Source organism: Emydura macquarii, unplaced genomic scaffold (assembly GCF_026122565.2).
Source record: "Emydura macquarii macquarii isolate MOO-44397 ecotype Brisbane River unplaced genomic scaffold, CSIRO-AGI_Emac_v2 contig_2437, whole genome shotgun sequence".
Lineage (NCBI taxonomy): Eukaryota > Metazoa > Chordata > Testudines > Chelidae > Emydura > Emydura macquarii.
This window is the reverse complement of record NW_027132574.1, coordinates 4,223,189-4,235,906: the sequence shown is the minus strand read 5'-3', so window position 1 is coordinate 4,235,906 and position 12,718 is coordinate 4,223,189. Positions and strand designations below refer to the sequence as shown.

Genomic DNA, 12,718 nt, shown 5'->3' with positions numbered 1-12,718 from the left:
GTTTTGTTCAACATCTTTATTAATGATCTGGAGGATGGGGTAGATTGCTCAGCAAGTTTGCGGACGACACTAAGCTGGGGGGAGTTACCCTGCAAGGTAGGGATAGGATACAGAGTGACCTAAACAAACTGGAGGATTGGGCCAAAAGAAATCTAATGAGGTTCAACAAAGAAAAGTGCAGAGTCCTCCACTTAGGAAGAAAGAATCCCATGCACAGCTATAGACTGGGGACCGACGAGCTGGGCAGCAGCTCTGCAGAAAAGGACCTGGGGGTAACAGTGGATAAAAAGCTGGATATGAGTCAGCAGTGTGCCCTGGTTGGCAAGAAGGCCAATGGCATATTGGGCTGCATTAGGAGGGGCATTGCTAGCAGGTCACGGGAAGTGATTATTCCCCTCTATTCGGCATTGGTGAGGCCGCATTTAGAATATTGTGTCCAGTTTTGGGCCCCCCAATACAAAAAGGATGTGGACAAGTTGGAGAGAGTGCAGCGGAGGGCAACAAAAATGATTAGGGGGCTGGAGCACAGGACTTATGAGGAGAGGCTGAGGGAACTGGGCTTGTTTAGTCTGCAAAAGAGAAGAGTGAGGGGGATTTGATAGCGGCCTTTAACTACCTGAAAGGGGGTTCTAGGGAGGATGGGGCTAGGCTGTTCTCGGTGGTGGCAGATGACAGAACAAGGAGCAACGGTCTCAAGTTGCAGGGAGGGAGGTCTAGGCTGGACATTAGGAAAAAGTTTTTTACTAGGAGGGTGGTGAAGCACTGGAATGGGTTACCTAGGGAGGTGGTGGAATCTCCATCCTTAGAGGTTTTTAAGATGTGGCTTGACAAAGCCCTGGTTGGGATGATATAGCAGAGGTTAGTCCTGCTTTGAGCAGGGGGTTGGACTAGATGACCTCCTGAGGTCCCTTCCAACTCTAATATTCTATGATTCTATGATTCTATGAATGAACCCCCAAAGCATCACAGTATCTCATTATTCAGACAATTTATACCCTGCATAGGTTGCGTGTTAATTTTTCTAAAACAGTTCTTGATGTGTTTTAATCTTGCAGTTTCAGATTTAATTTTAATTCACTTTTAATTTAATATTCTGATGATTCAGCTCTAATTTGTTCTGAAATGAAAAAGGACTACAATGCTCAAGAAAACTAGAAAGTTCTGATATTTTAGATGATCATACTGCTGAGTGTAAACCGACAGCAGCCTTGGGATTTGGGGAGACAGTGAAGATGCAGTGAATTGAGCAAGGACCCAAACAATCAACATTAACCCTGCATGCCAAAGACAGAATACTAAATGCAGTTAAGCATACAAGTTGGGAAAGAAACAACATCTTCCAATAATGTAGAGGAATTACTTAGAAAAATGGAGAAGGTACCTCCGTTTTTATTATGGAAACCACAGGAGATGCTTTATTATGGGAATTAAACAGATCTTATCCTAATGCAAGATTGTTTTTTTTACAATTCTCCATGTAGAATCTAAGTTGTAAAAATTTACATGGACAAAATATTTTGGAAAAAGCTACATTTCTGAAGACAAGTGTAAAGTCAAAGAAAGAGCCAACTATGTATGATATTTCCATTTTTATTTTGAGTGTCATTACTGACTTCCTACTATGCATACTTTTATTAATTTACACATGGGAACTGGCTGCACAAAAACACTCTAACAGTTCTTTTCTTTATTTGTGCATACACACTGTAATCCTCCCAAGACTGCATATCTCTGCCAGCAAAGAAACGAACACATTCTTAAATACTGTTCACAATTTTTTAAACCCCCAAAGACTTAATGGGTGCCATGCACTATCTTGGATAAAAACTGTCCAAATGAGACCATTTTGTCCGACATCACAAGAATACCCTGATCTCTAGTTCTGGCTCAAATGAGTCACTCCTGAGGCACAACACATTTTAGAGAAATCCAACTAAGCATGTTCATTTTACAGGACTTTATGTAAAGGTCAACCTTTAAACAGAGGTAATGATGCAACCTTAACTATAGCGGCACTGCTGCACCACTACAATTGTAGCAACACTCAGTCACTTCCAAATTGCGTTTGAGTTAAATTGGTAACCAGGGGTTGAAAGACTCTGTATTCTAAAACCAACTCCCAGAGCAATCTATTATATTGTTCTATTTTAAAATATAGCTTTTAGTAATAGGCTCCAAATTCAAATTGTAATTAAACTTAATTTTTAAATATATTTCACAAGGTACTGATGAAAAGAGCTTCTCATTTTATAATTTCAGACTGCTGGGTTTAGACAAATGGGTACAATTTACTTTTAAAATGGTAAAAATGTAATTTATAAAATAGTAATAAAATAAATGGTATAGGGAAGTTCTTAGGTGTCAGATTCCTACAGAAGTTACTCACTGTTCTCTGCCTAATACTATTAGCATGAAATGTTCATTCCATTACATACTCATCTTACCATACATAAAACCACTGAGATTTATTTATATTGTTGGACAGCATTGATGTGTTCTTAATTCCAACTGTGTTATTAAAATTTCATAAATAATCTTCAATTAGTAAAACTCTTTAAGCCATTTGAACCTGAGTCAATTCCATTCATGATACTGTACCACCCCAATTATTAGACCCTATATTAGACTCATTTAACCAACAGTTATTCTAAATAAACATACTAAACAGATAAACAGATACTAGCATTACTCTGATATTCAAATAGATTTATATATAATTTTTTTAAATTCTGATATTAATTTTAAAGATGCCAGAATGAAAGTGCATCTACATATTGACAGTACAAAGCCTCCTTTCACTAAATTTCTGCTGATGTTTACTATTTAAGAACAACTGTTGAAATATTGTAGTGACTTTCTACAGTATCACTGAAATTTTGTCTTAGCATTTTCTATTCAATCATGTGCACAAACATACCTTTTCCCCAGGAAGCCCAGAAGCACCATTTTCTCCTTTAACACCCATTTCACCCTAAAAGATAAATTGCATATTTAGAGATTTTGAAGATTTCTGAACTAGCCTTGCTACCAAGGTGACATGTTATTAACAGATAATTTATTTTCCAAGTATACCACTGTGTTTTCTATCAAACTTTACAAGATGTTACTAAATGGTGCTTTCATTGTGACAACATTGTTGAGTGAAAATATGAGCTATATAAACTTGGGAAAAAAGCCTGATGGCAGAACATTAAAGAGTTCACTTAAAGAAAAAGAGAAAAGAAAAGCAATTCAGAATTAAGGGCCCAATCTGGTATACACTTAGACACATGCCTAACTTTGCTACCACAAGCAGTTCCGTTGACTTTAGTGGGACTACTCATTGAGATATTGAAGTTGTACCTCTGGGCTGGCACGTCTGTCATCAACTTGCATTATAACGAAAAAGTTGGGATTTGTATTATTCTGCATTGCAGATGTGTGAAGGCAAGGTTTGTCTTTCTGTGAGAGGATTGTGTGTATGCAAATATCTGTATCTATCACCTTCACTCCTCATTAGGATATACTGGAGAAAAGGACAAGTGTGTTTCAATCAGTATTTTGTCATTTTATAGGAGGTTTCAGGGGCCAAAATCCTACTGTCCTAAAACAAACATTGCAGGATTTAGCCCACTGTCTACATATATGCTACCTGCAGCTAATAGTTCACATTTGCAACTAATATTTCTTCTTCTTGTAAGATGCTAACAGTCAGGAGCAAAAGAGGTTCTCACAAAATTGGAATATATACACCACGTTCTAACAAGTACTTTAATGTTAAATCCGTCTGCTCCCAAGATTTAAAAACAAGTATAAAATCTGTTGGAAATTGCTAAAAGATTTATAGGACTAATCCTCAACTGGTGTAAACTGGCATAACCTCAGTGACTTTAATGGTCCTATGGCAATTTACAATAGCTGAGATCTGAACTACTGTTTTTAAAAACAAGTGAAGAAAATATCACACACCTAAATTTTCCTTAATCATTTCAAATATGAGAATCTGTGAAGTTTTGAAATTAAAAATAAGGGAAGATAACAAAAACACTGAAGCAATATTAGATACTCTAATTATCACAAACATAGTCCTTTTATTCTTAACTAGAAAAGAAACTTTCTTGCTAGCTATACTGAAGCCCTTTTTCAGTCAACATGCTCATATGACAATAATAGATTTATTTCAAGGGCATTACTCACATAAGTGCTACACAGTGGGAGGAAAAGTTACAGAATTAGACACTAAGTGAAGAAAAGAAAAGAGTCTAGGAGCTAAGAGTCATGTTTTCTGGTTATCAGTTTCCAAAAGCAGGAGATTTCTCCAGATGACTTCTACACTAACTTTGAAATGATCCCAAGTTATATTGTTTAATGTTTCTCTATTGTCTATAACCCTGGTCATTGTCATTGTCTCTGTCTCTCCCTCTCTTGCCATAACATCCATTCACAGAAACACACACAAATGAGTGCACCTGCACAAGCCAGCTGGCAACTCTTATTTAATGGCATGTGAGTGGGATCAGCAAATCTAGTAAAATGAGTTACACATGTGTATGCAGCTGCACTCCATGCAAAAAATCAAATCCAGTGAATTGAAGTAATGATTCAGGGTTTTTTTCATTTTTTTCATATTGAAATTGTCTTGAATATAGATATGTTAAATTCAATCCCAACAGCAGAATAAAATCTTCAGTGTGTGAATGACAAAAGGCCACCGGCATTATGAGAGGGTGAACAGCAGGAATGACTCCTGTTAGCTTGTCTAATCACTAACAGAATGAATGTTAACTCATACTTTGCTTCCTGTGCACATTCAGCTATTTTAAGAAAGATCAGCAGAATACTTTTACATACTATATGTTATAAATTCATACAGTTCTCTATGCTACTTATGTAAAAAAAGTGCTAAGTGCGAATGACTTACTAATTAGCCAACCATGCTAAATTTACACAGCTGTTTCATAACTGTAGATAGACTTTTCTCCTAAAGACCTTAAGACAACTATATTCCATAGCAAATTGGATTATGAAGTTATTCCTGCATCATATAATTGTGATTTTAATAAGCAGAGTATAAAGAGTACAGATGCTTTATATTATACATCCTATACAAGCATGACTGAGCATTCATACAGACATCAGGAGATAGCAAATAGCAGAAAAAAGAAACACTGGGGGTATGTACATTATTTAGTTTGCCCTGGTCTACACTGACCTGGCGATTCGGTGGCAGTCGACGGGAGTTTGCCTAACTCCTGTCAACTGCTGTGCTTTCCTTCTGCGCGGTGTCTTCACTGCATTGCACCGACAGGATCCGCGTTCCCATCAACGCAGCGCTACGCCACCTGAGGGGGTGGTTTGCCAGCGTCGACTTCTGGATCAATTGAGCGGGTCTTCACTGACTGCTCAATCGATCCAGATAGGTCGATCTGATGGCGTTGCAGTCAGTATAGACATACCCTTTATCTGCTGTTATTCTAGAACAACAACTAGGCTTTGCTTTTCATTCATAGGTCTCAAAGTAGCTTACAAAGTTGCACATACAATACTAACTCAAGATTACAGATGGGGTGACTGAGGCACAAAATCAGTGGCAGAGATGAGAAAAACCAGGTTCACTGACTCTCATCCTTATGCTCCATCTGTTAGACCAGCCTTCCTTGTCCTCGAGCATGCTAGGAATACACTGAATATTGGATGTGTCCTTCATAAATATAAGCAAATAAATGAATAAACAACAACTGAGTGTAATAACAGAAGAGAATTAAAATCAATGACACCCAGAGAAACTATCAGCTGCAATTTTTTATCAGACAAAGTGGTTAATCCTGAGCTTTCCAAAAATATTCAGTCAAAACATACTGCTTTCACCAGACTCCCATCATTTGCTGGCTCAGGATTAAAGAGACTTGGACTTAAAGACAGGATTCTAAAAATATACATTTGTTTAGTATAAAACTAAAGGGCTAATAATAAGTAACATAGAGGAAGATTTTCAAAGGCACGAAAGGGAGTCATTTGAGTTAAGAATCTGATTATAAGGATTACTGGTGATTACAGGTATCAAATATTAGAACCATACTTTAATTACAGTGTAACTACACTGCACTATAACTAATGTTCATGCACTACAAAATATAACCACTGAGTATCATCTGACTAGACTGGTGACCTAGTTGTAGAAGAAAATCTGAGTTCAAAACCTGTACTGTGATAGCCTGCAGGATTCTATAGGTTATGGTGAAGTGAACTCAGAAGTTTTATTCACAAAATGATTGGAAGCAAACCCATCTCTTCATGTAGTTTGGAAGGTACACCGTAACTGAATCAACTCTGACAACCATGGGAATCCCATCTCCTTCCCTTACATTGTAGTCTTTTCTACAACCAGCCCCTTCTTTCAATTACTGTGAAATCCTTGGTGTTTAGTTGGGAGCAGATAACACCCCTTAAAGGTTAGGCTCAGGTGACCTCACATCTCTCCTGGAAATAGGCGGAACTTTCTCCCTGAGACTCAGGGAGTTCCAGGTTGCCTCTTCCCCTACTTTATATCTTATTAAAGGGATCATCAGTAATGGCCAATCTTCAATATACACCAAAGGTCTTGGAGACGCAATTTGATTCCTGCATAAGTAGCAAGAAAGGAACATCCTAAACCCAGGACACTAAAGTCCAGATCCACAAAGGGACTTAGAGCTAGACACCTAAGAATGCGATGCACAAAAGCCAGCAAGCTAGGTGGAAAGCTGCCTAAAACAGCTAATGGGAGATGCTGAGCAGAGAGGTGTGTCCTAAACCTGCACCTCAGGGATTTAGGTGTCTAAATCTGGGTTGTAGGAGGCGCCTATCTCTGCTAGCAATACACAACTAGGAACATCTCTCCTGGAATCAGGTGGCTTAGGTGCCTAAGTAATTTGTGATGAGAATGGGTTAGGCACCTGCCTCACTCCACACAAAACAATGGCTGAAGGTGGTGATGCTGCCACCCACCTCATAACTTTTAACCCAGTAGTTAGAGCAAGCACCTGGAATGTGGGAGGCTCATGTTCAATTAGCCCCTCTACCTCAGTCAGAGGATTTGAACAGGGGTGTCCCACCTCTCAGGAGGGTAACCTGATCACTGAGCTATGGGATAATTTGTTGCTGGGCTCCCTCAATCTCTCCTGTTGAAGTTGTTACACTGTGGATAAATACTTCAGTAGTCACTAAGCCAGAGAAAGAGAGCGACAGAAAATGACTTATAGGGGTACCTGCTGTGGAAGTGGAAAACCAGGCTCCTATCCCCGTGCTCCAATGATTTTTTGATTATTTAAAGAGGCAATAGCTACTAAGGAAGGTGAAGCTGTTTGAGAAGGCCTCACAAACTTTCCCTTGGTAGAAACATAATTCTTCAGGTTTATGGATACATCTCAAACCTTAAAACCAGGGTCAGTTTGAGAGGGGTAAAAGGTACAATACAAACATTTCACACTTGTCATTCAAAACTGCTCAGTCCTATGGTCCTTGAGGTGGGAGTGTTACACCAAGAGCCTTAGCCTTGAGACAGTAGAGAACCTCACATTACTAATTTTAAAAAATAAAAACCCTCTGGACAGTTCTGGAATGACACTAATATTGGTTTCAGAGTGAGCTTAGCAAAAAAGTCAGGCTATCATGCATCAGATCTCTAGAGAAGGAGGAATATAAGGAAACAAAAGGAAATGGGTGAAAAGATGTTCAGGGCTCCATGAAAATAAAAGACCCATTTGTTTCAGATTTGTACAAAATAGTACCACCCTGGTTTTCCCCATATAAGGTTAGCAATGCAGATCTTGAAGGAACACTAAAACAAAGAAAGGGAAATAAATTGTCAGCTCATCCATCCCACCACTAAGCAATGATGCCTAAATGCACTAAAGATGGTAACCATTTCATTAACTGAACATAGAAAATATCTTGTCAATGTTACGGATCATGAAATACATTCAGTTTAATGAAATTTTGAAATAGCATAATGACCTTTCATTAAAAAATTAATTTAAACCTATCATTAATAGTCACCACAAAGACACTACACAATGACAATTCTTTTCAACAGAACTCAAGATATTTACTGAGTAAAATATTTAATAAATAGCAGACTCTTCAGAGACTTGATATATGTCACAGATAACGGGAGGGTTGCTATATTTTTGATAATGCTCACTTCTGTCCAGTCATAAGTAGACAGGATGGAAGTTTACTAGATCAACATAATAAAATGTTCCTGTCAATTTTCCTGCAAGATTCCTCCTAAAGCAAAACCAAGTTTTATATAATGATTGTGTGGATAGCAACATATTCCCTTTCTATGCCGCTAATCATTTCCCAGTTTGAAGTGGAAACAATTTTGCACATCTGACACTGCCTGCAGCACTATATTTTTGATCATCTCATTACATTAACTATTCAGAATGCCTCAAAGGCAATTGACCTTTTAATCTTCATGCCATGCATTCTTCATGCATTATGTGGTGCACCTATTGTAAAACTAGAAATTATATGCTAGTACTGATGGAACCTTGTTTCTTTTATCATGCATTACATTTGTAGGATCACATACAGTAAAACTAACCTAAAGCAAAATGTGTTAAAAACAATGACAAGAGCAACTTGTCTTTAAGATGACAAATTTAATTCATTTCATGTCTAAGGGTCTAAGACATGCTATTAAAAACATATTTTGGTCAAAGATACACATTTGCAAGTTCAGGATTGAAGTCACATAAAATGTATTTACATGATAATTTGTGGCCCTGGATTCATGAAACGTTAATGCCTAAGTTTGAAAACAAAATCTACTGTTTCAAGAAATGAATCTCAGATGAGAAGGAAAGCACCGAGTATGGCGCACATACGAGGCCATGGTTTTTTAGTAGGATAAATGCAAATGCAATGAATAGATGGAAGTGTGGACATAATTTGGCCTAGTGCACATACATTTTCCTAAGTGTCACATTACATACAATTCTGCATTTGTCCTCAGTAGGAATGGACACATTGGTTCAGATAAAATGAAAACATAGCCTTCCATGAACCTTTGCCACCACTCTCACCCAACCTAAATCCAGTGGGTTTTTTAGGTTTGATTAAGTTAATTTAACATTTTCTTCTTAGTTTTCACATTTGCACCTTCACACTTGTGTGTTCCAACGAGCATCAAAAATAGAAATGTCCAGCTACCTTAAAGGCCATTCTAACTGCATTTGTGGTCTAATCAGAAGAAAGAAACACTGGAAAGCTCAAAAGAAAGTTGTTCTCATAAGATATCCAGTCCAAGAAATTGACATTTCTAATAGGCATCCAAACTTCTGGGTCCATATTTAAACTGAGTCTCCAAGCTTTTTGAGGGTTGTCCACCACTAATCAGTGCGATGAACATCAGATATGAAAGGAATCATCCTCAGGGTTTTAAAATATGGTGAATATAAAAGCTTTAGCAGGAATCAGGGGAGCTTAGGCTAAAAGAGGAGTCAAACGGAGAGCACATAACGTTCTCTAGAGTAAGTGGGTATATGTTGATACATGAGGTGCATGCGCGTACATGTGAACGAGATACTGAAAAAGATAAATATGTGCTTTGTGAATCTCTCATTTTAAAACTGTAATATGCTAGTCTAGAACACAGAACAGTGTCTCCTCTGTAATGGATTGCCCGAGTAACAACTTACTACTTTTCTCTCAGCCAAAGGAGCAATCTTTCAGCTCAAGCAGAAAGGCCTCTTTTCAGTTCTGAAGCTCCTGGGTTCAATTACTGCCGACAACCAGGATATCTGTATGTATGTGGCTATAGTTTTTTACATGAAGAACTGATAAAGAAGACCTAAAAATTCACATGAGATATGCTGTCAAGAGAATTTTCTTTCTTTTTTAGGCAGACTGAAAACTTCAAGGCTACTTACTACTTAAAAACAGATGAAAAATCTAAGTGTCTGGAGACTTAACACTACAGATCACCTAGGTTAGACACAGTGAACTAAATATGTATTTTGGTGGCCCTAAATGAAAAGAACAATTGAACAATTCCTTGTGGGTCACTGCATTGAATCCAGACAGGGGAAGGTGCGACTAAATATGGTGATCTCAGTCCAGTGCCCAGTGGACAGATGTCCATATCACAAAACACACCAATCATAACTTCTTGTCAATCTCAGCAGAAAGGACAGGAACTAAATCCACATGCTGAATGAATTAATGCCATTCCCCTCTAAGTGGTGTCCCATTCCTGGCAGAAAGCTTGCAACAATGCTGTTGCCTGAGCTGTGCATTTTCTGTGGACAATTAAAGGAGAACACCAGATCATAATGGCTCAGAATACCAATTTCCCCAGCCAAGTTCTAATGGCTGGTTAAATCTTTTTCATGCTGCACCAACTTTTAATGGTGCACAGCTGAGACCTCCTCACGAAAGGAAAGAAGAGACTATTTCTCACCATTATGTTAAGTGGGTAAAAGAGAAAGTATGTAAAAAAAGAAGATTTTTTTCTGTGTTCTGCTCTATTTCTCCACCACATCATTTATGATGTTACAGGTTTTGGCTGCAAAAGCAACAAAAGTTTTTAGTGTGCCCTCTCCTAGGGTGACCAGATGTCCTGATTTTATAGGGAAAGTCCCTATATTTAGGGCTTTTTCTTATATAGGCGTCTATTACCTCTCATCCCGTCCTGATTTTTCACACTTGCTATCTGGTCACCCTCCCCTTCCTACCTCTGATCTCCTACATTTGCCTCCTGTTGCCCTGTCCTAAATTCCCAAGAAACTTAACTGGGAGCCTTAAACCACTTCATGTCCCTACAATTAAACTCCACCTTAAACATTGCCCGGTTACTTCTCCAGCTTCAGGAGTCTTGAGATGCCTAAACTGGTAGGTGATGTAAGGCTGCCAATTCTGTTTATTAGGAATTTAGTAAGAGAGGAAGGGAGGAAGAAGAAGGGGAGGCAGGCAGGGAGAGAAGGTGGAGAGAGAAAAGGGCAATTTTAAACTACTCCTCCTGTCTTCCATGACTTCTTTTCTCTAGCAATTTCTCTTATCCTTCTGCTAGAATGTATTTTTCCTAGTAGAAAGACACTTTTTTCTTTCAATTAAAATGTAAATTAATGAACCACACTCTAATACCCATAAACCACTCCAGGATGTGCATCAATAGGCACTATTATATCTGAAGGCACTCAGCCTTTGTGGCTGCAATATACCTAAGGCATTCACCAACAGCCTATCAATGCACTCCTTGGAGCAGCTTATTGCTATAATAAAATACTTAATTCTCCACGGATGTCAGTCAAGCACTTTCATGAGCTCTAATTTCACTTCAAAACTGTAAGTAAATAAAAATAAAGATTATTTTGCAGCAATTTAGTAATATTCCAGTATAGCGAGGAACACAGGGTGCATGTCCAATGAATATATCATTGTTCAAACCACTATCAGGAACATTATTTTTTCCTAAGGATTTTTACACACAGCTGAGACATTTGGCTGTTTACATCACCTGATGCCAATTGCACTGTCATCAGCACATGCCTAAGTAAGGTCTGGTCTACACTCCCCTTGACTTCGTAACTTCCCTTTAGCGCGCCGTCTCCACTGTGCTGCGTTGATGGGAAATGCGTTCACGTCGACGCAGCGCTATGCTTTTTGGGGAGGTGGTTTTATTAGATCAATTTCCAGATCGATTGAGCGTGTCTTCACTGCCGCTCAATCAAACTGGAAAAATCCATCTGACAACGGCAAATTCGCCGCCGTCAGTGTGTACATAGCCTACGACACTGAGTAGCCATCCTCCATGCTAAGGATGTGGAAGCTGTTTCTAGAACAGGAAACAAGATAAAGTTCTCAGCTCAGCAGAAAGTAGAAAATCACCACAAGAGAAATTATATCAAAATGTATTAAACCTCAGGCAAATACACTGTGACTTCTGACTTTTGCTACGTGCAGAATATTTATATTAAGTTTTGAGAGCCATTAAAAATATTCTCCAGGACTAACTTAAATTCTGTACTTGGAAGCTGCAAATTGTTGGCTTTCACCTGCCGTGGAAAAGCTAGCAGCAGCCTGTCACGCATGCTCCACTGCAGACAGCTGTAGGCAGCAGACTAGGATAGGGTTATGGATTTTCTGGGTCCAAGCACTCACACATTATTGGGTAAGCAAAGAAACCCTACCCTTTGTGATGAAATCTGGGCATCAAGACCCAGCAGGCCATGCATGGGTGCAAGACTGAGGGAGTGGCAGCAGCCAAGAGAGTGGGGGTCCTTCTAGTAAACAGAATGTTACGGATCAAACGCCTCTGAATCCAATTTAGAGAGGGAACATAGGGATAGGGGCTAAAGCAATTGAGACAGCTCCCCCTGAAGAGGTGTGTTTGGGGAGTAAGGAGTATGGCATGATGAGTGTCACTGCAGCTGACAGTCCCAGTCTTTCAGAAAGGCAAGTTTAAAACAGAGTGGTTGCTCCAATCATGGTGTACCTTCTCAAAGCCACTAGAGATAATATTTAAAGGGCAATATATAAAAATCTCATTATGGCATAAAAAAGCCATGATGGAAGACAGACAGAGAAAGATAAGAAGGACCTGGAGACTAGTGGAGTAATTTGGATCTGGGAAAGCACCCACTTGATAAATGCAGGCAGGTCAACCAATAGACATTCAGACAGAGACTCCGCCTTGGTCAAAATATGGCAAATTAGTCTGTCAGGTCCACAGTACATTTAGGGTTGTGAATGG

The 12,718-nt window shown here is 38.8% G+C and overlaps 1 protein-coding gene across 1 annotated transcript in view; it reads right to left on the bottom strand.

Moving 5' to 3' along the window:
• Window positions 1–12,718, bottom strand: part of COL19A1 (collagen type XIX alpha 1 chain) — a 258,669-nt gene that overhangs the window by 193,227 nt on the left and 52,724 nt on the right. The window contains exon 10 of the mRNA XM_067562524.1: window positions 2,918–2,971. Within this exon, the coding sequence (XP_067418625.1) occupies window positions 2,918–2,971 (54 nt within the window). The remainder of the gene's footprint in view (window positions 1–2,917; window positions 2,972–12,718) is intronic.